The sequence below is a fragment of the Chiloscyllium punctatum genome, chromosome 32 (assembly GCF_047496795.1).
Source record: "Chiloscyllium punctatum isolate Juve2018m chromosome 32, sChiPun1.3, whole genome shotgun sequence".
Lineage (NCBI taxonomy): Eukaryota > Metazoa > Chordata > Chondrichthyes > Orectolobiformes > Hemiscylliidae > Chiloscyllium > Chiloscyllium punctatum.
Window position 1 is genome coordinate 57,265,080 of NC_092770.1, and position 25,362 is coordinate 57,290,441.

Sequence of the window (25,362 nt, forward strand, 5' to 3'; positions counted from 1 at the left end):
AACAAAACTATTCCCCCCAAGAGGAGAACAAAAACTGAGCACATTAATGCAAGTCCTGTATGGTGACATTTTTAAAAGATATTTAAAAGACGTTTTTAAAAGTTTACTGAAGAAGGAAATCAGAAGGGGGAAAAGAGATTGCCTTCACTGAGAAGATTAGGGTGAATCCAAAGAGGTGCTTGAAGTATATTGAAAGGTAAAAAAAAAGCTAGAGAGAGATGGATTGGGGTCCCTCAAGGACCAAAGTGGACATGTATGTGTGGAACCGCAGAGAGGGGTGAGGTTCTGAATGCATATTTCTCCTCTATGTTTACCATGGAGAAAGACATGAATACTTGGGAACTTGGGAAAATTAGTTGTGATATCTTGGAGAGACTCCATATCACAGTAGAGGAGGTGTTGGATGTATTGGAATTTATGAAGAATCTCCTGGCCCTGACCGGATATATCCAAGAACACTGCAAGAGAATAGAGAGAAAATGGCCGAGGCCCTGGCTGATATTGTTGCATCATCGTTAGCCATGGGTGAGGTCCCGGAAGATTGGAGGGTTACAAAGAAGGGCTGCAAAGAAATGCCTGGGAACTATAGACCAGTAAGCTTAACATCTATGGTGAGTAAGTTACTTGAGAAGATCCTGATCCATGCCTCACAAATTTGTTAAAGTTCTTTGATGACAGATGTTTCTGTGGCCAGCAGCGAGAAATCAGAATGGTGTGTTGCTTCCCTGGTGCCAGGATCAAGGATGTCTCAGAGAGGGTGCAGAATGTTCTCAAGGGGGAGAGGGGCCAGCAAGACGTCATTGTCCACATTGGAACCAACGATATAGGGAGGGAAAAGGTTGAGATTCTGAAGGGAGATTACAGAGAGTTAGGCAGGAATTTAAAAAGGAGGTCCTTGAGAGTAGTAATATCTGGATTATTCCTGGTGCTACGAGCTAGTCAGGGCAGGAAAAGGAGGACAGAGCAGATGAATACATGGCTGAGGAACTGGTGTATGGGAGAAGGATTCACAGTTTTGGACCATTGGAGTCTCTTTTGAGGTAGAATTGAGCTGTACAAGAAGGATGGTGTGCACCTCAATTGGAAGGGGACCAATATACTGGGAGGGAGATTTGCTAGAGCTGCTCGGGAGGATTTAAACTAGTAAGGTGGGGGTGGGGGTCGGACCCAGGGAGATAGTGAGGAAAGAGATCAATCTGAGATTGGTACAGTTGAGAACAGAAGTGAGTCAGTCAGGGCAGGCAGGGACAAGGTAGGACTAATAAATTAAACTGCATTTATTTCAATGCAAGGGGCCTAACAGGGAAGGCAGATGAACTCAGGGCATGGTTAGGAACATGGGACTGGGATATCATAGCAATTATGGAAACATGGCTCAGAGATGGGCAGGATTGGCAGTTTAACGTTCCAGGATACAAATGCTACAGGGAGGATAGAAAGGGAGGCAAGAGAAGAGGGGGAGTGTCATTTTTTTGATAAGGGATAGCATTACAGCTGTGCTGAGGGAGGATATTCCTGGAAATACATCCAGGGAAGTTGAAGTTATAAATTGGAGAAAGGGCAATTTTGATGGTATTCGGCAAGAACTTTTGAAAGCTGATTGTTCGCAGGTAAAGGGATGGCTGGAAAATGGGAAGCCTTCAGAAATGAGATAACGAAAATCCAGAAAAAGTATATTCCTGTCAGGGTGAAAGGAAAGGCTGGTAGGAATGGTGAACGCTGGATGACTAAAGAAATTGAGGGTTTGGTTAAGAAAAAGATGTTAGGTATATGTTAGGTATAGACAGGATAGATCGAGTGTATCCTAAGAAGAGTATAAAGGCAGTAGGAGTATACTCAAGAAGGAAATCAGGAGGGCAAAAAGGGGACATGAGATAGCTTTGGCAAATAGAGTTAAGGAGAATCCAAAGGGTTTTTACAAATACAGTAAGGACAAAATTATAACTAGGGAGAGAATAGGGCCCCTCAAAGATCAGCAAGGTGGCCTTTCTGTGGAGCCGTAGAAAATGGGGGAGATACTAAACGAGTATTTTACATCAGTATTTACTGTGGAAAAGGATATGGGAAATATAGACTGTAGGGAAATAGATGGTGACACCTTGCAAAACGTCCAGATTACAGAGGAGGAAGTGCTGGATGTCTTGAAATGCAAAAAGGCGAATAAATCCCCAGGACCTGATCAGGTGTACCCGAGAACTCTGTGGGAAGCTAGAGAAGTGATTGCTGGGCCTCTTGCTGAGATATTTGTATCATCGATAGTCACAGGTGAGGTGCCGGAAGACTGGAGGTTGGCTAATGTGGTGCCACTGTTTAAGAAGGGTGGTAAGGACAAGCCAAGGAACTTCTCGACCAGTGAGCCTGATGTCAGTGGTGGGCAAGTTGCTGGAGGGAATCCTGAGGGACAGGATATACATGTATTTGGAAAGGCAAGGACTGATTAGGGATAGTCAACATGGGTTTGTGCGTGGGAAATCATGTCTCACAAACTTGATTGGGTTTTTTGAAGGAGTAACAAAGAGGATTGATGAGGGCACAGCGATAGATGTGATCTATATGGAATTCAGTAAGACGTTTGACAAAGTTCTCCATGGGAGACTGGTTAATAAGGTTAGATCTCATGGCATAAATGGAGAACTCACCATTTGGATAGAGAACTGGCTCAAAAGTAGAAGACGGGGGTGGTGTGCAGGGTGATTTTTCAGACTGGAGGCCTGTGACCAGTGGAGTGCTACAAGAATCGGTGCTGGGTCCTCTACTTTTTGTCATTTACATAAATGATTTGGATGCGAGCACAAAAGGTACAATTAGTAAATTTGCAGATGACACCAAAATTGGATGTGTAGTGGACAGCGAAGAAGATGACCTCAGATTACAACAGGATCTTGATCAGATGGGCCAATGGACTGAGAAGTGGCAGATGGAGTTTAATTCAGATAAATGTGAGGTGCAGCATTTTGGGAAAGCAAATCTTAGCAGAACATATACACTTAATGGTAAGGTCCTCGAGAGTGTTTTGCTGAACAAAGAGACCTTGGAGTGCAGGTTCATAGCTCCTTGAAAGTGGAGTTGCAGGTGGATAGGATAGTGAAGAAGGTGTTTGATATGCTTTCTTTTATTGGATTCTGGATTAGTGGTGCTGGAAGAGCACAGCAGTTCAGGCAGCCTACAAGGAGCAGCGAAATCGATGTTTCGGGCAAAAGCCCTTCATATTCCTTATGAAAGGCTTTTGTCCAAAACTTCAATTTCGCTGCTCCTTGGATGCGGCCTGACCTGCTGTGCTCTTCCAGCACCACTAATCCAGAATCTGGTTTCCAGCATCTGCAGTCATTGTTTTTACCTCATTTCTTTTATTGGTCAGAGTAATGAGTACAGGAGTTGGTTCATCATGTTGCGGTTGTACAGGATATTGGTTAGGCCACTACTGGAATATTGTGTGCATTTCTGGTCTCCTTCCTATTGGAAAGATGTTGTGAAACTTGAAATGGTTTAGAAAAGATTTACAAGGATGTTGCCAGGGTTGGAGGATTTGAGCTATAGGGAGAGGCTGAACAGGCTGGGGCTGTTTTTCCTGGAGCATTGGAGGATGAAGGGTGACCTTATAGAGGTTTACAAAATTATGAGGGGCATGGATAGGATAGGATAAATAGACAAAATCTTTTTCCTGGGGTGGGGGAGTCCTAGAGGGCATAGGTTTCGGGTAAGAGGGGAAAGATATAAAAGGGACCCAAGGGGCAACATTTTCACGCAGTGGGTGGTACGTGTATGGAATGAGCTGCTGGAGGAAGTGGTGGAGGCTGGTACAATTTCAACATTTAAAAGGCATTTGGATGGGTATATGAATAGGTAGGGTTTGGAGGGATATGGGCCAGATGGGACTAAATTGGGTTGGGATATCTGGTTGGAATGGACAAGTTGGACCGAAGGGCCTGTTTCCATGCTGTGCATCTCTATGACTCTATAAGTGACCAGGAAGGTTGATGAGAGCAGTGTGGTAGATGTAGGGAAAAGCACAGCAGGTCACGCAGCATCCAAGGAGCAGAGAATCGATGTTTCAGGCGCAAGCCTCTTCCTGATGAAGGGCTTATGCGCGAAATGTTGATTTTCCTGCTTTTCAGATGCTGCCTGACCTGCTGTGGTTTTCCAGCACCACACTCTTGACTCTGATTCAATCACCTGCAGTTCTCACTTTTTCCAGGGTGGTAGATGAAGTCCATATGGATTTCAGTGAGGCCTTTGGTAAGGTTCCACACGGTAGGTTGCTCTGGAATGTTAGATCGCATGGAATCCACAGCAAGCTGGAAAACTGGATACACAACTCGCTTGATGGAAGGAAACAGGCAGTAAGAATGGAAAGACGCTTGTCGGAATGGAGGCCTGTGACTAGTGGAGTGTCTCAGGTCAGTGCTGGGCCCATTGCTTTTTGTTATCTATATCAGTGATTTGGATGAGAATGTACAAGGCATCATCAGTAAGTTTGCAGATGACACTAAAATAGGTGATATCGTGGACAGTGAGGAAGGTTCTCAGAAATTGCAGCAGGACCTTGATAAGCTGGGGAAGTGGGCCGAGAAATGGCAAATGGAGTTAATAAGTGTGAGGTCTTGCATTTTGTAAAGTCAAATCAAGGTAGGAGTTTCATGGTGAATGGTAGGGCCTTAAGGAGTTTAGTGGAACAGAGGGATCTTGGAGTTCAGGTGCATGGTTCTCTGAAAGTGGACTCACATGTAGACAGGGCAGTGAAGAAGGCTTTTGGCACACTGGCTTCATCAGTCAGGGCACTGAGTATAGAAGTTGGGAAGTTGTGTTGCAGTTGTACAGGATGTTGGTGAGGCTGTACTTGGAGTATTGTGTTCAGTTTTAGTCAATTTGTTGTAGGAAGAATGCTATTAAACTGGAAAGAGTGCAAAAGATATTTACAAGGATGTTGCCAGGACTCAATAGTCTGAGTAAAAGGGAGAGGTTGGACAACTAGGACTTTTTTCTTTAGAGCATTGGAGACTGAGGTGTATAAGATCATGAGAGGCATGGACAGGGTGAATGCACTCAATCTTTATCCCAGTGTTGGGGAAGCGCTGATTAGAGTGCATCAGTTAGAGGAGAAAGAACAAAAGGGAACCTGAGGAGCAATGATTTTACACAGAGGGTGATACGCATATAGAATAAGCTGCCAGCAGAAGTAGTAAACATCATTTACAAGGCATTTGGACAAATATGTGGATAGGAAAGGATTAGAAGGATATGAGGCAATTGCAGGAAAATAGGGTTAGTGTGGATAGACATTTTGATCGGCATGGACCAGTTTGGGCCAAAGGGCCTGTCTCCATGCTGTAGAACTCTATGACTCTATCACCATTTTTCAGAATTGCACTGTAATCTGTGTGTATTTATTTATACATTATACATTAAAAACTTAGATAATGCACTAGTTGACAATATAATTAACTTTGTCAATTAGTGCACTAAGTTACAAAATATTGTAGATACAGTGCACATTGAGAGCATGAATTTCAGCTCTGAAGTTTGTCCCTTGATTGCACCATCATCCTTATCTTGGCAGATGAACCTACCTGTGTTGCAGCCTTGAGCCAGTTAATTTTACATGATGATAAGCTATTCATTCCTCTATTCTATTTATTTTCTAACTCCACACAGACTATTGCGCAGGGTTGAATCAAAGTCAGGTCACTGGGGCTGCATGTGAAGGGGGCCAATGAGCCTTAATAATTAACAGAACTGAAACAGCTCAGCATCACGTTCTAATATTCTCTAAAATCTTAACAAAACATCAAACTCAAAATTCACTCTTCTTTTTGTGAACACTGCATTAAAAACATAGCAAAGATATTTTAATACCATATTCTCATCTGGCTAAAGCATAGCCACTGACCCAACTATTCCTTTTTAAACAGGCAATTTAGAATTTCAAACAGATTAGGGGCTCAAGGCACTCAATCAATTTGTTTTAAGGTTACAAGTTTGAGAATTTTAAAAACAACATAATGTTATACAGTTTCAATGTAAAAACAAAATTTGCCCCATTACAAAGCCCACAATACACATTGAATTGAGATTCTGATTCAAATAAGGCAAAACAGTTACTTAAAAGGATTTTCTGAACAAAGATTTTAACAAACCAAAATACTTAAATATCAAACATTCACAACATGGCACAATTTACAATGAAACTTCCTTTTCTGACTCAAGTATTAGTCAAGCATTAATTTCAGCATTTCGTGTTTTTTTTTGCATCCTCTCAATGAAATTACACTTATAAAAAGAGAAAGCCCTCACTGCAGACCACATGGTGCTGCAGTCCAAGTCACTCCCTTCCCCCAGCACAACAACTCACCAAGTCGAGTCCACAGCCCAGAAACTGAGACTCCCACAACAAAAACCCAGACAAAGCTTCCCCAGCAGTCAATGCGCTTCACCATCGAGATCTGAGCTATCTCCACTTTCTCCCCCTTTTCCCAGTGACGCCATGTTGTCTTAAAAGTACTTCTAAGAGGAGGTGTGGGGGATAAAGGCAATAATTTTAAGAAGTACCAAGTTCTAACTTATTTTTATTCTGGAGCCTCAAATCTCATCAGATTCTAACCCAGATTTTAACCATGGGACTCTAACTCCGATTCACCCCGGGCTCTAACCCTGATTGATCCCTTGTCAAAAACCTGTTTAAAACCCAGCTTTGCACAAAGCAAGTGTGCGAGTTACCTTAAAGATTCTGTCACTACTGAGTCCTAGAAGATGAGGGGTCATCTGAGTGCTAAATTTAGAGAGAGAGAGAGAGATCAAGGTGAAGCTTACCTTGTGGGCCCGTCTGTCTCACGCAACCAACTCTCAGACGATTGTTTATTCAGTCCCCCTGGAAGCTCTGTGTATGTTGGAAGCCCACCGCTGCCACCATATGTTAGGTTCTTTTACTCTTGAGATTCTTACTCACTTGACGCAACTGCAACATACCTACTTCTGTGAACAAGCAACTAAATTTATTAAGGACAGTACAGCACAAGCTTTCTGGAGGAACCTTTAACACACACCTCACCGAGCTTACAGAATCATGGCAAAAGCTCTCCCTGAACAAAGGAAACACAGTCTTTCCTTTATACAAACCTCTCAACATCACAGTCAGTACTGCCCACAAGATAACCCTCATCCATCCCCTCATATTCACATGCCATTCAAGATACAATGCAGTGACCACCTCCAGAAACAATGTAATGCAAATTATCCCTTAATGGTCAAATCTGTTGCAAATTGTTTTTGTAACTATAGGGGAGTAGTCAAATTCCAACCCGTAGTGCTCTTATTGATTTCTGGATGAAAATGTAAATCATCCTTGAATGGCAAAGAAAAGGCCGTGTCGACCTCCCACATTCCACCTGAAAGGCAAAGACACACCACCTCTCCCTCAGAACATTCAATTTCTTGCAGGTCAGCAGAGCAAGTTAACTCTTTAATATCTCAGTACCATCATCCTTATCTTAGCAGATGAAACTATCGGTGTTGCAGCCTTGAGCCAGTTAATTTTACATGATAATAAGCTATTCATTCATCTGTTCTATTTATTTTCTAACTTCACATAGACAATTGCCCAGTGGTGGAATCGAAGTCAGGTCACTGGGGCTGAGGCAACAGTGCTAACCACTGAACCACCGTACCATCCTCTTGAAATTGCTTTACCCAGGAAATTACCTTATTTTCTAAGATTTCAATGTAAGAAAGGAGAGAAATTGAGAAGATGAAAATATAGAGCAGATAGACTAACATCTAAGGTAATTTCCTGCGTAAGGTAAGAGGGTAATTTCAACATCCAGACTAAAAGGTCACTGCTAGATGAGAACTCATAATGTTGGTGATAATATATCAGCATGGATAGAGGATTGTTAACTCACAAGAACCAGAATCAAGGTAAGTGGGTCATTTTTAGCTTGGTAAACTGTTAGAAATGGAGCTAAGGTCTCACTTATTTCTGATCCATATAAATGACTGGAATGAAACAAATACATGTATTTTCCACATGTACTGATGATACGAAGATGACTAGGAAAGCAAGTTTTGTGGAGGGCATAAGTGGCTGATTTTTTTTTCAGTTCTTTTCTTCCAGAGATAAATAGGGAAGTGGGAGGTCAGTATATGGTGGGTCAAGGTATCAAGAGGGGAATGCAATGAATTCTGGTCACCAATCCAGATGGCTAATGGTGAGTATCATAGTAGCCTCAATGTCAACGAAATAGCCAATTGTGCTTTTTTAGGCCTGTTTTTTCCCACATGAAGGTTTTGACTGTCAGAAGGACTTCCTGTTGGTGGAGATGATCTCCACCTTGCTAGTTCCAGAAGTAGGTTCCCTCATTAGCTGGTGTTCCATGGCCCATGGACAGGTCCATCAGTGGCAACAGTCATCCCTGTGGCAACACCCCATAAGCACCATGTCCCAACATGGCCCTCCCTGATAGTCAAAAACTCAACGCTGAGAACCAGTTCTCCCAATCAAAGTCATCTCTCTTCAAATGTTTCCTGTTATTAAGATGCCCACTCCCTACATGTTACAATCTCATTAATGACCACCATTAGAGGGGGTGATGATATGGCCTCCCAGCTTCTGGCCCTTCTTTTGGGCAGATAGCTGTCATTTTGCCAGTGGAAGCAAAATGTAGTCTACGGCTCCTACAGCTGGACCTCAAATTCTAGCAAGAACTTCAGCCCAAGCATCTGCTCCTGGCCTCCAGGGTGGAATCAACTAAAATCGAAGGGTAGAATTTGAATGATGATTCTGACACTGAACTCTGTTAAATTCAGCAGAAGGTAAAGGCAAATTCTGCAGAAACACTGACATTGTTTCTCTTGGGTATTCACTGATCTTTTGCTGAGAATCCAGCACAAACACCAGACATTAATTTGATTCTTATTCATAAAGAATAGGTGTAGATTGCTGCCTATGTTTGTAAGTGGAGCAATGATGTTTGTATGAAAAGTCCTTCAGAGGTCACTGCCAACCATAGTACTTTCATCTTAAAGTCAGGACATTGTTTATTTGGAAACCCAGCATGACAAGCTTGAGAGAATGATCCAGTTGGACATGCAAGTGCAGTACTGAGGGAGCTCCGTAGTATCAGCAGATCAGTAATGAGGGAGTGCTGCACTGTCATAGGTTGAGTACTGAGGGAGTGCTGCACTGTCATAGGTTGAGTACTGAGGGAGTGCTGCACTGTTGGACGGGTTGTACTGAGGGGTGCTGCACTGTTGGAGGGAGTGCTGCACTCTCAAATGGTCAGCACTGAGAGATCATGATGAAGAGTCAAGCTTGAAACATTGACTGTCTTGTTTCTCAGATGCTGCCTGAACTGCTGTGTTTTTTCCGAGTGCCACACTTTATCAACACTGAGAGATCATTGCAGGTCAGTGGGTCAGTCTGATGGATTGCCATGCTTTTGGAGTGCACTGCTGAAGAGGTGAAATTGATGAAGTGTTGCACTGACAATAGCCTGTATTGTCAGGGGGACTGTACTGTCAGTGGTAGCACTGTCAGGAGTACTACATTAACTGAAATGCTGGCATCTTGGGTGGACATAAAGGAATTTTGTACCAAGGCACCATGTCAAAGGAGATCAGCAGAGGTTTGTTTTTTTTTGTTGAATCTATCTTTCTAATTAACCTGATCAGAGATGTTATTACACACCTCTGGAATAGGTAGGACATGAATTTGAGCTTCCCAGTCCAGGGGTAGGGACACTATCGGTGTGCCATAAGGTGGCCCTTTTGTGTCCAGAACAAAATTAATAGCAGTAAAACTGAATGAGTGGTCTTTTATCATATTGCCGCTTTTGGAAGCTTGCTGTGTACAGGTTGGCTGCCATGTTTCCTACAATACCAAAGTGATAACCTCACAACTTCTTTACTGGCTGCAAAATGGGATGTCTTTGGATGGTGGAAGGTACTATCGAAATGAAAGTCATTTTCACAGTAAATTAGAAACGTACTTTGTAAAACAAACTAAGCGAGGCAGAGCCAAGCGGGGGATTATATAGAGAGTGCTGTACTTTAGTTGAAAAGTTCGATATACTTTTTAAAACAGCATCCCGGCGTGCCCTGTGTTGGCTGGGAACATTGAGCAGTTGTGTGACAGGCGGGTTGGTGGCGAGCTGTAGGGTTGGCTAAATCCAAGCTGGGAACGCCCTATCGTTCCAAACTCCTCCCGAGAAAACTCGGATTTCATTAAAGCCACGGCTCAGCGGTATCTCGGATTCTGGCTGGGATGGGCGATTCAGTGGATCAGCGGTGGGTTCCTTTGAGTGATGGGAACAGCATCCCAATCCTGGGGTTGGGCACCTGCTCCCTGGATAAGGTAAGGAAGAAATAAGCTCTGGGTGGTGAGAGAAGCTGGTCGTTTTATACTTTCCGATCATTTCAGACTGCTGGGCCCCGAGTGCAGGGCGATATACGGCTAATAAATCTCTCTGTTCATTGGAGGAGATTACAGCGGGGAATAGAAACCGTACAGAAATCCCTGGGTTAACATTAGGACTGTCTGACCAAATGAGACTGGATTCTCGCTTCACCTAGAACTTAACTGAGAACTTCACGTTCTCAGAAAGTACATTTTCAAAAAGTTGTCCTGTAGCAATTCTGAAAGAAATGTAGTGGCCAGAGGCCACTCTTTCATTAGAGAGCGAGAGGCAACCGGTTGTGGTTTAACCTGACGATCACCAGGTGAGGGTTGATGTTGAGGAAGTGAGGTGTTTGTGTGAGAATTGAACTCATGCCGTTGGTATCCCATTGTATTGTATCAGTTGTCCAGCCAACTGCACTAACCAACCCTTAAAAGCAACTTCACTTGTGAAGGTGGACAGGGTTACTTCTGAAGAGAGGCATAAACAGAGCCTTGGGGTCTGGAACACCCTGAGGGATAAAATATGGATCTGAACCCCTAATTACATTGTAGAAGGGCAGGTATTTGAGAGTTTGAAAGTTGCAGAGAAGATGATGCAAACCAAGAATTTGAAACACAGGGCATTGTAGGTTGGGGCACCAGTCCTAACTTGATGTTGTTCTCACATTATTCTGACTTGGAGACCTTGTGCTGTACAGGCAGGTGTTATGGCTGGCTCATGAAAGAGTTTCTTGTAGTTGAAGTAAGTGTTGGAGAGGAAGGATCAGTCAGAAGTCATGCTCCTGAGTTGCCATCTACTGCATGTGTAATGGATGTGTTTGGAAGAGTGGATACCAGGTGAAAACATGATGATACTCTCTTCTGGTGACCTTCACAGCCAACGAGCTAAGAGGGATCCCAACATCAACAGGAGGTGGCACTTAGAGCTTCCAAGGGAGTGAGGTAGAGAGGAAATTAGAAGCATAGGAAACAGAGCCAGAAGTCAGCCCTTCAAACCTGCTCCCCCATTTAATACGATCATTTTTGATAATCCATCTCAGTACTTGTTCCTGTTTTTCCCCGTACCCTAATTGGAGAATTAATTGCTGGGAAAACATTTAGAAGGAATGGGCATGTTTCTTGTGAGCCTGCTAAATATTACCATCCTGTTTGAATGTGCAGGTTTTGCAATTCATCCAGGTATTTAAACAGCATTTTTTCATCTCCAGGATCAATCTTGACATTATGAAGTTATCCCATGAAGTCTACACAAGGTATAAATGTATAACAGAGAGAGAAATTACTGGAAAAGCTCAGCAGGTTTGGCAGCATCTGTGAGGAGAAATCAGAATGGCCCTTCCTCAAAACAGATGATAGCTTGGACAATGTTGGTTTTTATGCAGAAGGTTAGGGTTGGAAAGGGAGCAGGGTAAGGAGTAACTAATAGGTGGAGGTAGAGCCGTATGAGAGAGAACAGTTGGACCGACAAAGGAGTAGATGATGATCAGGCTGGGAGATGAATAGCTACTAATGGGGATTGTTTGTCGTTAACAGTGGATTGTGCACAATAGCAGATGATGTAATAACAAGGCCTGATGTGTGGGGCTAGGGGCAAGGACATGGAGCAGCTCAAGCCCTAAAGTTGTTGAACTCAGTTATTGAGTCCAGAAAGCTGTAGAGTTTCCAAACGGAAAATGAGGTGCTCTTTCAGCTTGCACTGAGCTTCACTGGAGCACTGCAGCAAGCCTGAGACAGATGTCTGAAGAGTCCTGAAGAAGGGTCACACCTGAAACATCTACTTCTCCACCTCCTTATGCTGCTTGGCTTGCTGTGTTCTTCCAGCTTCTATCTGTCTATGTTGAGACAGATGTTGGCCAGGGAATATGATGGTGTGTTGAATTGGCAGGCAACTGGAAGCTCAGGGGCATTTTTGTGGACAGAATGTAGGTGATCTGTGAAGCGTTCACCCAGCCTCCAGTTCGTTTCCCCAATGTAGAGGAGCACATTGTGAGCAGCAAATACAATAGACCACATTGAGTACAAGTAAAGCGCTGCTTCACGTGGATGGTGTGTGTTTCGGCCCTTGGATACTGAGGAGAGAGGAAGTAAATGGACAGGTGTTACATTGTAAAGACTCTATTTCATTCTCCCAGTTCCTCTTTCATAATTGTTCTAATGAGGCTAACATTAACAAGGGGGCCTCTGAAATATCCGTTTTCTTCTTCAACCAAGGACTCCCCAGCACCGTATTTGACATGCTCCTCAGCTGGGTCCAACCCATATCCTGTACTTCAGTCCTCACCTCCTCTTTTCCCTGCCTTAACAGCGAGAGGGTTCCCCTTGTCCGTACTGACCATCCCACCATCACCAACATGCATAGGATCATGAGCCACCTCCAACAGAATGCCACCACCAGACACACATTTCCCTCCCCTCCCTTTTCAGCCTTCTACAGGAACCGTTCCCTCTGAAAACCCTGGTCCACTCCTCTTTCACTCCCAACACCCACCCCACAGTCCCATGGTAACATTCCCTGCGACTGCAAAAGGTACAACCAGTCGGTTTACTTCCTCTCTCCTCAGTATTCATGGGCCCAAACACACCTTCCAGGTGAAGTAGCACTTTGTCTGCACTTCACACAATCTAGTCTACTGCATTTGCTGCTCACAATGTTGTCTCCTTTACTTTGGGGAAACAAAAAGTAGACTTGGTGACTGCTTCGCAGAACACCTACGTTCTGCTAATGAAAAAGACCCTGAGCTTCCAGTTGCCTGCCATGTTCCCTGGCCAACATCTCTCTCAGGCTTGCTGCAGTGCTCCAGTGAAGCTCAGTGCAAACTGGAAGCAAAGCACCTCCTTTTCTGCCTGGGAACTTTACAGCTTTCTGGATTCAATATCGATTTCAACAACTTTAGGGCTTGAGCTGTCCTGTGTCCTTACCCCGACTCCCCATGCACCAGGCTTGTTCTCACATCATCTGCTATTACATACAACCTATTGTCAGCCACTAACAATTCCCATCAGTAGCTATTCCCATTAGTGGTGGCAAGGATCTGTTTTGAGGCCACTGCTGTTTGTCATTTTTATAAATGACCTAGATGAGGGTGTAGAAGGATTGGTTAGTAAACTTGCGGATGACACTAAGGTCGGTGGAGTTGCGGATAGTGCTGAAGGATGTTGCAGGTTACAGAGGGACATAGATAAGCTGCAGAGCTAGGCTGAGAGGTGGCAAATGGAGTTTAATGCTGAACAGTGTGAGGTGAGTCACTTTGGACGGAGTAACAGGAATGCAGAGTACTGGGATAATAATAAGATTTTTGGTGTAGAAGAGCAGAGAGATCTTGGTGTCCATGTAGATAGATCCCTGGAAGTTGCCACCTAGCTTGATAGAGTTGTTAAGAAGGCATACAGCTTTTATTAGTAGAGAGATTGAGTTTCGGAGCCATGAGGCAGCTGTACAAAACTCTGGTGCGACTGCACTTGGAGTATTATGTACAGTTCTGGTCACCGCATTCTAGGAAGGATGTGGAAGCTTTGGAAAGGGTGCAGAAGAGATTTACTAGGATGTTACCTGGTATGGAGGGAAGGTCTTAAGAAGAAAGGTTGAGGGACCTGAGGCTGTTTTTGTTAGAGAGAAGGTTGAGAACTGAGTTAATTGAGACATATAAGATAATCAGAGGGTTAGATAGGATAGACAGTGAGAGCCTTTTTCTTTGGATGGCGATGGCTAGCACGAGGGGAAATAGCTTTAAATTGAGGGGTGATAGATATAGGCCAGATGTCAGATGTAGTTTCTTTACTCAGAGAATAGTAGAGGCGTGAAATGCACTGCCTGCAACAGTGGTATACTCACCAACTTTAAGGGTATTTAAATGGTCATTGGATAAACATATGGATGAAAATGGAATAATATAGGATAAATGGCTTCAGATTGGTTCCACAGGTTGGTGCAACATCGAGGGCCGAATGATCTGTACTGCGCTGTTCTATGTTCTATTCATTCTCCCAGCCTGATGATTGTCCACTCTTTTGTCCAACTGTTCTTCTTTCTCATAGGGCAATATCTTCACTATTGTTTCCTCCTTACCCCTTACCCTCTCCCCTTCCTCTCTCTCCTGCATTAAGGGTCTGCTGTTTAGTTAGGTGATCTGGCTTAGGCAGTATCTGCTTTCTGTGCTGAAACTGGGAAAGAGGTGAATAGAAATGAAACAGGGATCCTGCCCTTCCCATAAGTCAACAAAACTCGAGACAATGGATATCCAGAAATGGGGACAAAGCCTACCTGGCAAGTGGAGTCTCAGCTGGGTGGATGAGCGTCTCTGTACGTTTTGAGTCTAGCCTTGATAGATGGCTTGTTTTGACAGCCTGTTAAAGGTGAGACGGTGAAAGCTGTGAAGGCTGGTATTGAAATTGGATACCGTCACTTTGATGGAGCCTTCATGTACGGCAACGAGGATGAAGTTGGCGAAGGCATTCGGGCAAAGATCGCTGATGGGACAGTGAAGCGGGAAGACATCTTTTACACAAGCAAGGTATGAAATGTGAATTATCTTCTCTTCTTCAAGTATCATTGTTTGTGTTATTGAAAGGAAATGACCAGAGAGGGGAAGAGGTAGGAAATGCAGTAGAGGGAGATTGTGTTTTATCCCAGATTTGTACTGAATATAAACTTCACCATCTGCCATGGAAAAGACTGGTAGAGGGAAGTGAGCTAAAGAACTGGAACTTTAGGGAGGGATGGTGGGGCAAGTGAATCTGAGGTCAGACTAGAGACAAGAGAACTGGAAAAAAAAATGGAGAGAAAAGAGGAATGGGAAGGATGTAGAAAAGATTGGCAAAACATATGTGGAGAGTAGAATGGGAGGGAAGTAGAAGAGATTTGGGTGTAGCATAGATGTTTAATGTAATTTCACATTGAATTGATAATAATATGTTTTGAGCATAATATGCAGTGGTGAGTAGATACAGAAAAAGTTTTAATCCTGGGTAGAATTTTAAGGAACATGTTCAATCAATGGATCTTTTCCTACTTATATTTGGGAAGGGTTTAGAAGTGGGAATACACTGTTTAACTCATCAAACCTCCTCTGATTCAATCACCTCCTGACTGATCTATGCCCCCACTTCATTTGCACACCAGAACTGAATCTTCATCGAAATCCTTATTTTTAAAAAAAATTCAATCTCAATTATGAAAAGACTGATTGGCTTAGTATCCAATCTTGTGAGGAAAGAGAGAACTCCCGATTTCTGCTATTGTGTTAGAACTTCTTCGCTTCTCTCCTCTTTCCTCTTTTGAACATACTGATTCTTGCTTGGATACAATTACAAATGGCATCGAGAATCATAGGACAAAAAGTGGCTATTTAATCCATCAAACCCCTGCCTGGATCTCTCTAATGCAATCTGTGTAAATCCTAAAGATAACATAGTGCCTGCTTTTTTTTTTGAAAGGACTAGTCAGTTTGACTCACTTCTCTGCCCTTTTCCTAAGGCCGTTCTATTTCAGTGCATGCCAGATCAGGACAACTTGCAGTAATCTCTTTTCCCTCTTGTTCCCTCTGGTTCTCTTGTCAAGTGGGAGAAAGTGAGGACAGCAGATGCTGGAGATGACAGTCAAAAAGTGTGGTGCTAGAAAAGCACAACCAGTCAGACAGCATCTGAGGAGCAGGAGAGTCGATGATGAAGAGCTTATGCTTGAATCGTCAACTCTCCTGCTCCTCGGATGCTGCCTGACCTGCTGTGCTTTTCCAGCACCACACTTATTGATTTCTTTTGCCAAGTACCTTTTAAACGTGGGAAATTCTCTGGTTACCAAGGTGTTTATCCCTGACAATTCTTCTTCTTTGCTCTTCCAAGTTTAATGAATTTTAATGTTTCAATCAATTATAGCCTTAACAAACTACTCTAAGGAAAACTCCTTTTAGTTTTTTTTTTAATTATCTGGCCAGAACTGGTCACAATATTCTTGCTAGGGCCTACCCAGTGTTTTAAAAATACTTTACATATCTTTTTTGTAGCAATGTTATTATAAAACCAAGGACCCCACATCACTTTTTAACAGTCTTCTCAATTTGATTTGACACCTTCAAAGATCTGTACTTATTCTTCAAGATGTTTGTTCCTGTGCCCTTTCAAAATTAGACCTTTTACTTATCATTGTCTTATTATTTGTGATGATACTGTGGCTTTAAGAGGGGTATTTTGTCCAGGATTGTTTTTTGAAGAGAGGTTTTAAGACCGAGGTGGAAAACTGTCTATTTGGATCCAATAATGTAAATAGCTTAAGAGGCCTTGAGTTTTTTTTTCATCATAACAGTAGAAGCAGCCTGAATGGGTGAAGTAAAGCTCTCCAGAGCCAGGACTTTCATAGTATTGCTAGACTATTAATCCAAGTTTTAGTTTCTCAATAGCAGTTGCTGGGGTCTTGAAGCTAGGTTTGGAAGCTGCGGTAGATCTTTCTCTGCTATTCTCTCAGCATATCAATACAAAAGAGAAGGCTGAAGCATTCATAGCATTTTCAGCCAGAAGTGATATCAAGCAACAGTTGGAGACACTGGTTACTGTGAAAATAATGGGCCCTGAAAACATTACAGCATTAGTAATGTAGACATGTACTCCAGAACTTACCAATTCCTTAGCCAAACACCTCCAGTACAGCTGCAATACTGGTATCTACCCAATAATATGAAAAATTGTCCAGGTGTGACCTGTCCACAAAAAGCAGGACAAAATCCAATCCAGTCAATTACCATACCATCAGTCTCTTCTCGATCATCAGTAAAGTGATGGAAGTTGTCATCAGCAGTACTGTCAAGCAGCATCTGTTCAGCAATGACCTGCTGAGGGACACCTTGTGTGGGTTCTGCCACAGTCAGTCAGCACCTGACCTCATTACAACCTTGGTTCAAACATGGACAAAAGAGCTGAATTCCAGAGGTGAGGTGAGAGTGACAGCCCTTGACATCAAGGCTTCATTCGACAGAGTGTGGCATCAAGGAGCCCTAGAAAAATTGTAATCAGTGAGTATGAGGGGACAAGCTCTCTGGTAATTTATCAAAGATCCTTAGACAGCACATTGCAAACCCACAACCACTTCCATCTCGAAGGGTAAGGGCATCAGATGCATAGAATACCACCATCTGCAAGTCTGGGTGGCATAGTGGCTCAGTGGTTAACACTGCTTCCTCAGAGTGCCAGGTCCCGGGTTTGATTCCAGCCTCTGGCATCTGTTGGTGTGGAGTTTGCACAATCTCCCCATGTCTACATGAGTTTCTTCCAGGTGCTCTGGTTTCCTCCCACAATCCAAAGACTTACAGGTTAGGTGAATTGGCCATGCTAAAATTGACATTTCGGGCAAAAGCCCTTCATCAGGAATCAGGCTTTTGCCCGAAACATTGATTTTTCCTGTTCCTCGGATGCTGTCTGACCTGCCATGCTTTTCCAACACCACTCTAATCTTGACTCTAATCTCCAGCATCTGCAGTATCCACCTCTCCCATGCTAAAATTGACGATAGTGTTCAGGAAAGAGTAGGTTAGGTGCAGTAGTCAGGGTAAATGTAGAGTTGTAGGGTAGGGGAATGAGTCTGGGTGGGATACTCTTTGAAGGGTCAGTGTAGACTTATTGGGCTGAATGGCCTGTTTCTGCACCGTAAGGATTCTATGATTCCCCTCCAAGCCACTGACCATCCTATCTTGGAAATATATTGCTGTTCCTTCACTGTTGCTGGGTCAAAATCCTGGAATTCCCTCCCTGACAGTACTGTGGGTCAACCCTCAGCAGGTGGACTGCAGTGGTTCCAGAGGCTGACTACCACCTTCTCAAGAGCAACTTTAGATGGGCAATAAATGCTGGCCAGCCAACGATGCCCACATCCCATGAATGAATCATAAGGAAGAAGACCTCTTCTCAACACAAAATGCATGATGACTTATGGTGGTAGTGGTGGTGTGTTCCAGTTCAGAGTCTGCATTGCTGTGGCAAATAACACATCTGTGTTGTAGCCTGGAGCGCTGGATAGTAAAGGAGGTGCTATAACATTCTTTCTATCACACGGCTGACCATGAATCTCTTCTCACCTTTCTCCCTGCCATCACTGTGTTTGGGAAGTGTTTGTAGGTTGATAATCAAACGGTTTTGGCTGCATTATCAATTTGCCTTCCTTGTCCATTCGGCTCTGAAGTAAGACTTGGCCTGGAGCTCGGGGACAGAGATGCTTCCCACTTCACCACGAGATGCGGTTGTGAAACTTTTCAGCTGTGACTAACTGGGACAAGATGGTAAACTGTAATAAGGGTATAACAGAATAACATGGTATAACAGAAGACATTTAACCAGCAATGCACAGTTTGCTTGGGATTGGATATGATATCCTACACAGGAATAGGCTATTTGGCCCAACCAGCTCATGCTGTATTTATTCTTCACTTCCTTTCCTCATACTAATTTCTCATTATAATCTTCTGTTCTCCTTCCTTATTTGCTTGTCTAATTTGCAGTCTTGGCATTTAGCCAAATATGTTTACCATTAGAAACAGCCTGAATAGCTTCATGATCGAAAGTAGAATATTGTGAATCACAAGAATCGGAAATATAAACAGAAGATTCTGGAAGTACCCAACAGTCTGTCAGAATCTGTGGGGCATAAGAGTTAATGCGCGAAAGTCCCACAGAAATGGGAAAAGTTGGAGATGGAATGAGTTTTAAGGAAGGACTGGGTGGGGCATGGACAAAAATTGGTCTGCAATCAGGTGAAAGACAGAGGAGTTAGTTTTACACAGCCAAAGAGAATGGCAACTGGGGAGGAAAAGAAACAGATAGGCTGAGAGCAGCTGCTGTTACCGTCTGAAAAGGAAAATAATGGCAAAGGCGAATCATTCAACGAATTAGTCACAATGAGGTCAATGTTTAGGATCTGAAATTATTGAACTCCATATTAAGTCCAGAGGCTATAAAATCACTGATGAAAAGATGGTTTACCTGAACCTTATGATCTTTACTGGGGCAGTGCAGCAGACTGAGGGCAGAGACTTCAGTGTGAAAGTAAGATAAAGAATTAAAATGACAGGTCACTGGAAGGTTGGGGTCATGATTGCAAACAGAATGCAGCTGTCCACAAAGAGTCATAGAGACCTACAGCCCAGGAAAAAAGCCCTCAAAAACCACCACTTGACTCTTTAATCCCCATTTTTGAGCACTTGGACCATATGACGTAGTATCAGAAATGCACATCTAAATACTTACTAAGTATTATGAGAGTTTTTGTCTCTTCTAACTTTACAGGCAGTGAGTTCCAGATTCCCGCCACCCTCTGGGTGAACATGCTTTCTCTTGTATCCTGTCTAAACCTCCTCCCCTTTAATTTAAATCTATGTCCCCTGGTCATTGGTCCCTCTGCCAAGGGGAAAAGTTTCTTCCTGCCTGCCCTGTTTATGCCCCTCAATTTTGCTACATTTCAATGATGTTGCCCATCGGTCTCCTCTGCTCTAAGTAAAACAACCCCAGTCTGTCCAATCTGTCTTCATCACAGAAACTCTCCAGCCAGAAAACACCCTGGTGAATCTCCTCTCCACCCTTCCCAGTGCAATCATATCCCTCCTGTACTGTGGATTCCAGAACTGCACCCAATATTCCCAACTGTGGTCTAACAAGTATTTTATACAGTTCCAGCATAACCTCCCTGCCTTGAACTCTGTGCCTTGACTAATAAAGACAAGCATATCATATGCTGCCTTAACCAGTTATCTATTTGTCCTGATACATTGAGGGACCATTGTACATGCACATCCTGTATTTGGTCTCTACAATGTCATGGAACCCATCACCAGCAAACACAGTAGACTAAAATGCAATAGTGCACTCACAATAGTACACTCACACTTGGGATTGTATTCATTGGAGTTTAGAAGAATAAGGTGAGACTTAATAGAGATGTACAAGATAATACATGGCTTGGAAAGGGTGGATGCTAGGAAATTGTTTCCATTAGGTGAGGAGACTAGGACCCGTGGACACAGCCTTAGAATTAGAGGGGGTAAATTCAGAACAGAAATGCGGAGACATTTCTTCAGCCAGAGAGTGGTGGGCCTGTGGAATTCATTGCAGCAGAGTGCAGTGGAGGCTGGGACGCTAAATGTCTTCAAGGCAGAGATTGATAGATTCTTGTTGTCTCGAGGAATTAAGGGCTATGGGGAGAATGCAGGTAAGTGGAGTTGAAGTGCCCATCAGCCATGATTGAATGGCAGAGTGGACTCGATGGGCCGAATGGCCTTACTTCCATTCCTATGTCTTATGGTCTTATGGTCACACTGTACACTCACTCACACTATACACTCACAATAGTACACTCACACTGTACAATGCTGCTTCATCCAGAAGAAATGTTTGGGGCCTTAGGCAGTGAGGAGAAAGAGACTGGAAATGGGTGTTGCATTTCTTTAATTTGCATGGAAGGACTACTATGACAGGAGCATAAGGATGACTGAAGAGTGGACCAGGAGGGAATGGCACATTTGGAATGTTGAAATACTAAACTTATTTTTGCCCTTACTGTTGCTCTGTCTCCCTGGTCAGACTTCTGAAGGGATTTGAAGAGAGAGGACTAAGAGGCTGCTTTTCATTATATCCCAAGTCTCAGAGCATTGAGGTCTGGGAGAAATCACACCCTGTGTCTCCTTCCACACAGTTTCCCGATTTTCTGTTAACACATGGCTCCACGGAATAAAATTGAGCACTTTCTTCCAAACGGGTTTGCAGAGTCCTGCCAGGAATTTTCCTGCCAGGCTTAACAGCTTAAGTTTGGCTCTGTGTCATCAGCCACTATGTGAGTGCACCGGTCAGTGACAATCCTTAGATTGGGAACTTTTAGTCTGGGCTTCTTTCCCTGCCAATCCAATCCTATCTCCCGTGTTCAATGGACTGGAGCAAAGCAACTGTGTCTCAGCTCAGTAACTGTAACTAGGTCCCTTGACTGAAAAACTTTATTAACTTAGTGTCTTTATGTTGCAGATCAAAACTAGTCAAACAATCATGAAAGATCCTGGACCAGACTAGGCTGTTCAGCTGAGCAAGAGGCTGCAAGGCAGGCAGCATCGGGAGGTGGAGAAGTCCGACATTTTGGGTATAACCCTTCTTCAGGAATGGAGTTGGGGGTAAGGCGAGTTGCAGATAAAGGTTTGAGGGGAAGGGTTATGGATGGGGAGAGGAGTAGAGTGGTGAGGTGGTGATAGGTGAATACAGGTGATAGGTACAACCTTATAGATCGATAGGAGGAATGAATCTGGTTGGTCACTGGAAGGAAGGGTCGGTTGGAGGGATGGAAGAAAGGAGGCGGGGCCAGAAAGGGAGCCAGGGAACGGGTGTGAAATTGGAGAACACAATGTTGAATTCTCCAAGTTGTAGGCTGCCCAGGTGGAAGATGAGGTGTTGTTCCTCTGATTCACTACAACAACAGAGGAGGCCGAGGATGGACATGTCAGAGAGCGAGTGAGAAGGGGAATTGAAATGAGTGGTGACTGGGAGGGCAGGCTTGCCCTTACAGGCTCGGCTGAGATGCTTAAATTCTGTATAGTGTATAAACAGGCCCTTCAGGCCAACAAGTCCACACCAATCCTCTGTAGAGTAAACCACCCAGACCCATTGTCCTCTGATTAATCCACCTATTATGGCCAATCCACCTAACCTGCACATCTTTGGACTGTGGGAGGAAAGTGGAGCACCCAGAGGGGACCCACGCAGACACGGGGAGAATGTGCAAACTCCACACACAGTCACCAGAGGCTGGAATTGAACTTGGGTCCCTGGTGCTGTGAGGCAGCAGTGTTAACCACTGAGCCACCATGCCGCCCATGTGAAATGTGACCTTAGTTTACGTTTGGCCTCACCAATGTAGAAAAGGCTATGTCAGGAGTAGCAGATACAGTAAACTAGGTTGAAGGAGAGGCAGGTGAACCCTTCTTTCTTCTGGAAGGACTGGTGGGGTCGTGGATGGAGATGAGGGGGGGTGGTGTGCCGGCAGGATTTTCATCTTTTCAGTTGCAGGGGAAGGTACCAGGGTTTCAGAGGTGGTTGGTGGGGACGGTGACGTGAACCAAGGAGTGGCGAAGGGAGCAGTCCTTGTGGAGGGCAGAGAGGGGTGCGGAGGGAAATATGTTCTTGGTGGTGGACATCTGGGATGCTTGGGAATGGAATGTCTCCTCATCAGAGCAGATGAAATGGAGTTGCTGCCTGGCTTGCTGTGCTCTTGTAACCTCCTGCTCTTTTACTTTGGATTCCAGCATCTGCAGTTTTTTTTTGTCTCTTTTCAGCTCCCAGTCGCTTGGCCTGAAATCAACTAAGGTTTGAATGTCACGGACCTAGATCCCTCCTACTTGCCAAATTGATTATTCCACTTCTTCTCCTTTTTTAAAATGTATCTTTCACTTGATTCTTCTGTCAGTTCTCTAATCTTAGAAGGCAACATTTTGAAAGCAAGGTTCACGTTTTCAGGATCTGCATAATACATTATTGAGTTACCTTCTCCACACTCCCCACTTCCCCACAGCATTACTTGTGCTTCAAGTAAGGAACCTGGTAGCCATACAAACCAGTTGTGTAGTTATCAGCCAGCACAGCAGTAGAAACCTACAGTTGTGATGTTTTTGGGACAGAGACTGTTATATATTCAGCCAGAGGCATTTAGAATTTGAACCGTACAAAGCAGTCAAATGTGAATTGTTTATTATCTCTTTCTTGCAGACACTCTGCTGGTATATGTATGTATACTAGCCTCAAGCAGAGAATGCACAGTTCAATTTTCAATACATTAGTTAGTAGTCTTCGTGTGAAGATCAGGCAGCACTAACTGTCTCTGAAAGACCTAGTTCTACAGTCATGCTGTCTCTCTGTTAGATTACCTGAAGGACCTTGGAGTGATGATAGTTGGAACAACGAATTCTTCCTGCTTCTTGATCTGCTGGTAACAACAGTTGGGTGCCTGAATACTTTCTCAGTGTCTGGTCTTTGAGATTACTGGGAATTTTAAAAATGATTCTTGATCCCTCATTTGGAGAAACTGATGCTTTATATTTGGCAGCTATCAATTTAACAGCATGGATTAAGAAAGTGCAGCAATTCTCTCAACTTTGTGTAAAAGTCAAGACAGTAGCAACTGTCCTTTCAAAATGGTGTTCAGGAAGGGTTACATTGTTCAACAGTTACATCTTGAGTTTTGACTCATCAAATTGCTTCTGTGCTTACCTTATCACCAGTCTTCACCAGAACAATAAGTTTTATCAGATCCCTAACCTTGGAACTTACTTTTCTCACATGTTATCTCCTTTCTGCTCTGTGTATTTCACAGTGATCCCTGACTGAGCATGTGACAATGCCTGGAATGCTCAGTCACCCTGTCTCCATTCACGTGCATGTTCTGGACCAGAGCTCATTAGATTAGAGTAGGTTACTTACAGTGTGGAAACAGGCCCTTTGGCCCAACAAGTCCACACCGACCCGCCGAAGCGCAACCCACCCATTCCCCTACATTTACCCCTTTTACCTAACACTATGGGCAATTTAGCATGACCAATTCACCTGACCTGCACATCTTTGGACGGTGGGAGGAAACCGGAGTACCTGGAGGAAACCCACGCAGACACGGGGAGAATGTGCAAACTCCACACAGTCAGTCGCCTGAGTCGGGAATTGAACCCGGGTCTCTGGCACTGTGAGGCAGCAGTGCTAACCACTGGGCCATCGTGCCGCTACTTCCTTTTTTTACTCTATTGTTATCCCTCCCTTCATCCTGTTTCCTTTCTTTTCACTACCCTTGGGTATTCTATCCTCTCAAACCACATCCTTCAAAACATCTCATCTTCCTTATTTAATCAGATATAACCCAACAGTAAATCTCTTCTAATAAAAATCCGGCATCTTTCTTCCACCAAACGGATCTTTGAGGCTCAGCGTTTTTTTGAAAGTTCATCTCTTTAACTTCCAATTTCCATCCTTTGCTCTCCATCACCTGGTCCATCTCTGACACTTCCCTTGCCTTCCCAGACTTTACTGTTTCTATTTCTGAGGACGTTACAAACTCACTGACTCTAACAGATATCTGACTACATCTCCTCACACCCTGCTTCTTGGAAGGACTCCATTCCATGTTCCCAATTTATATCATATCCACCTTCCACTGGGCTACTTCTGTTTTTCTCCTTTCTCTCTCAACCAAGGGCTCTCGCCCCCTCCAATGTGATTGACAGGACAGTTGCATCCAACTCATTTCCCGCACTTCTGCCCTCTCTCCTACCCCTCCCTCACACCAAAACAATAGTAGCGTTCCCCTTGTCCACACTTTCCATCTCACCAGTCTGTAGGTTTAAGGGATTTCTGCCATTTTCACCACCAAGTAAAGAGCGATGGTACGTGGTAATCAGCAGGACGTTTCCTTGCCCATGTTGGACCTGGTGCCATGGGATTTCATGGGGTCCACGGTTCCCAGGGCAACTCTCTCTCCTGACTGTGTGTATGCCCGCTGTGCTGTCACCTCTGAAGGGACAAGATGGTCATGGTGCTGCCTTGAACAGTATGTAAGGTATGTTCAATGATTCTTAATCTATCTTTATCCTTATCCATAACTCCATCGAATTTAACTGAATGATAAATAATACCAAAATATTTTCCCACAGTTGTTTCCACTTCCCTTGAGAAGGTATGGGGCAGGCCTTTTGCATCTCCTGTGTGTTGATGTTCCTGTGACGTATATAGCTTACAATACACACTGAGTGTAAGTGACAATCCTAAGTTGGTTGTCTGTGTAATTCTGTACATACTCTGGATCCATTGCAGAATGTGTATATGTATTGCACCTGTTGCACCTCAACAAAATATTTGACAGCTATTTATTGGTGTATTTCTTAGACAATGCTTTAACCAATTAGAATGAACTTGTCCAGTTCAAAATTTAACAAAGCTTGGCAGTTAACTATTAGTCATCATTCATTGCAGCATTCTCC

At 43.7% G+C, this 25,362-nt stretch overlaps 1 protein-coding gene across 1 annotated transcript in view; it reads left to right on the forward strand.

Moving 5' to 3' along the window:
• The first annotated feature begins 10,197 nt into the window (after nucleotides 1-10,197).
• LOC140458202 (prostaglandin F synthase 1-like) overlaps nucleotides 10,198-25,362 on the forward strand; it is a 46,356-nt gene continuing 31,191 nt past the window's right edge. Inside the window, exons 1-2 of the mRNA XM_072552449.1 lie at nucleotides 10,198-10,345; nucleotides 14,734-14,901. Of these exons, the coding sequence (XP_072408550.1) occupies nucleotides 10,256-10,345; nucleotides 14,734-14,901 (258 nt within the window). The 5' untranslated portion in view covers nucleotides 10,198-10,255. The remainder of the gene's footprint in view (nucleotides 10,346-14,733; nucleotides 14,902-25,362) is intronic.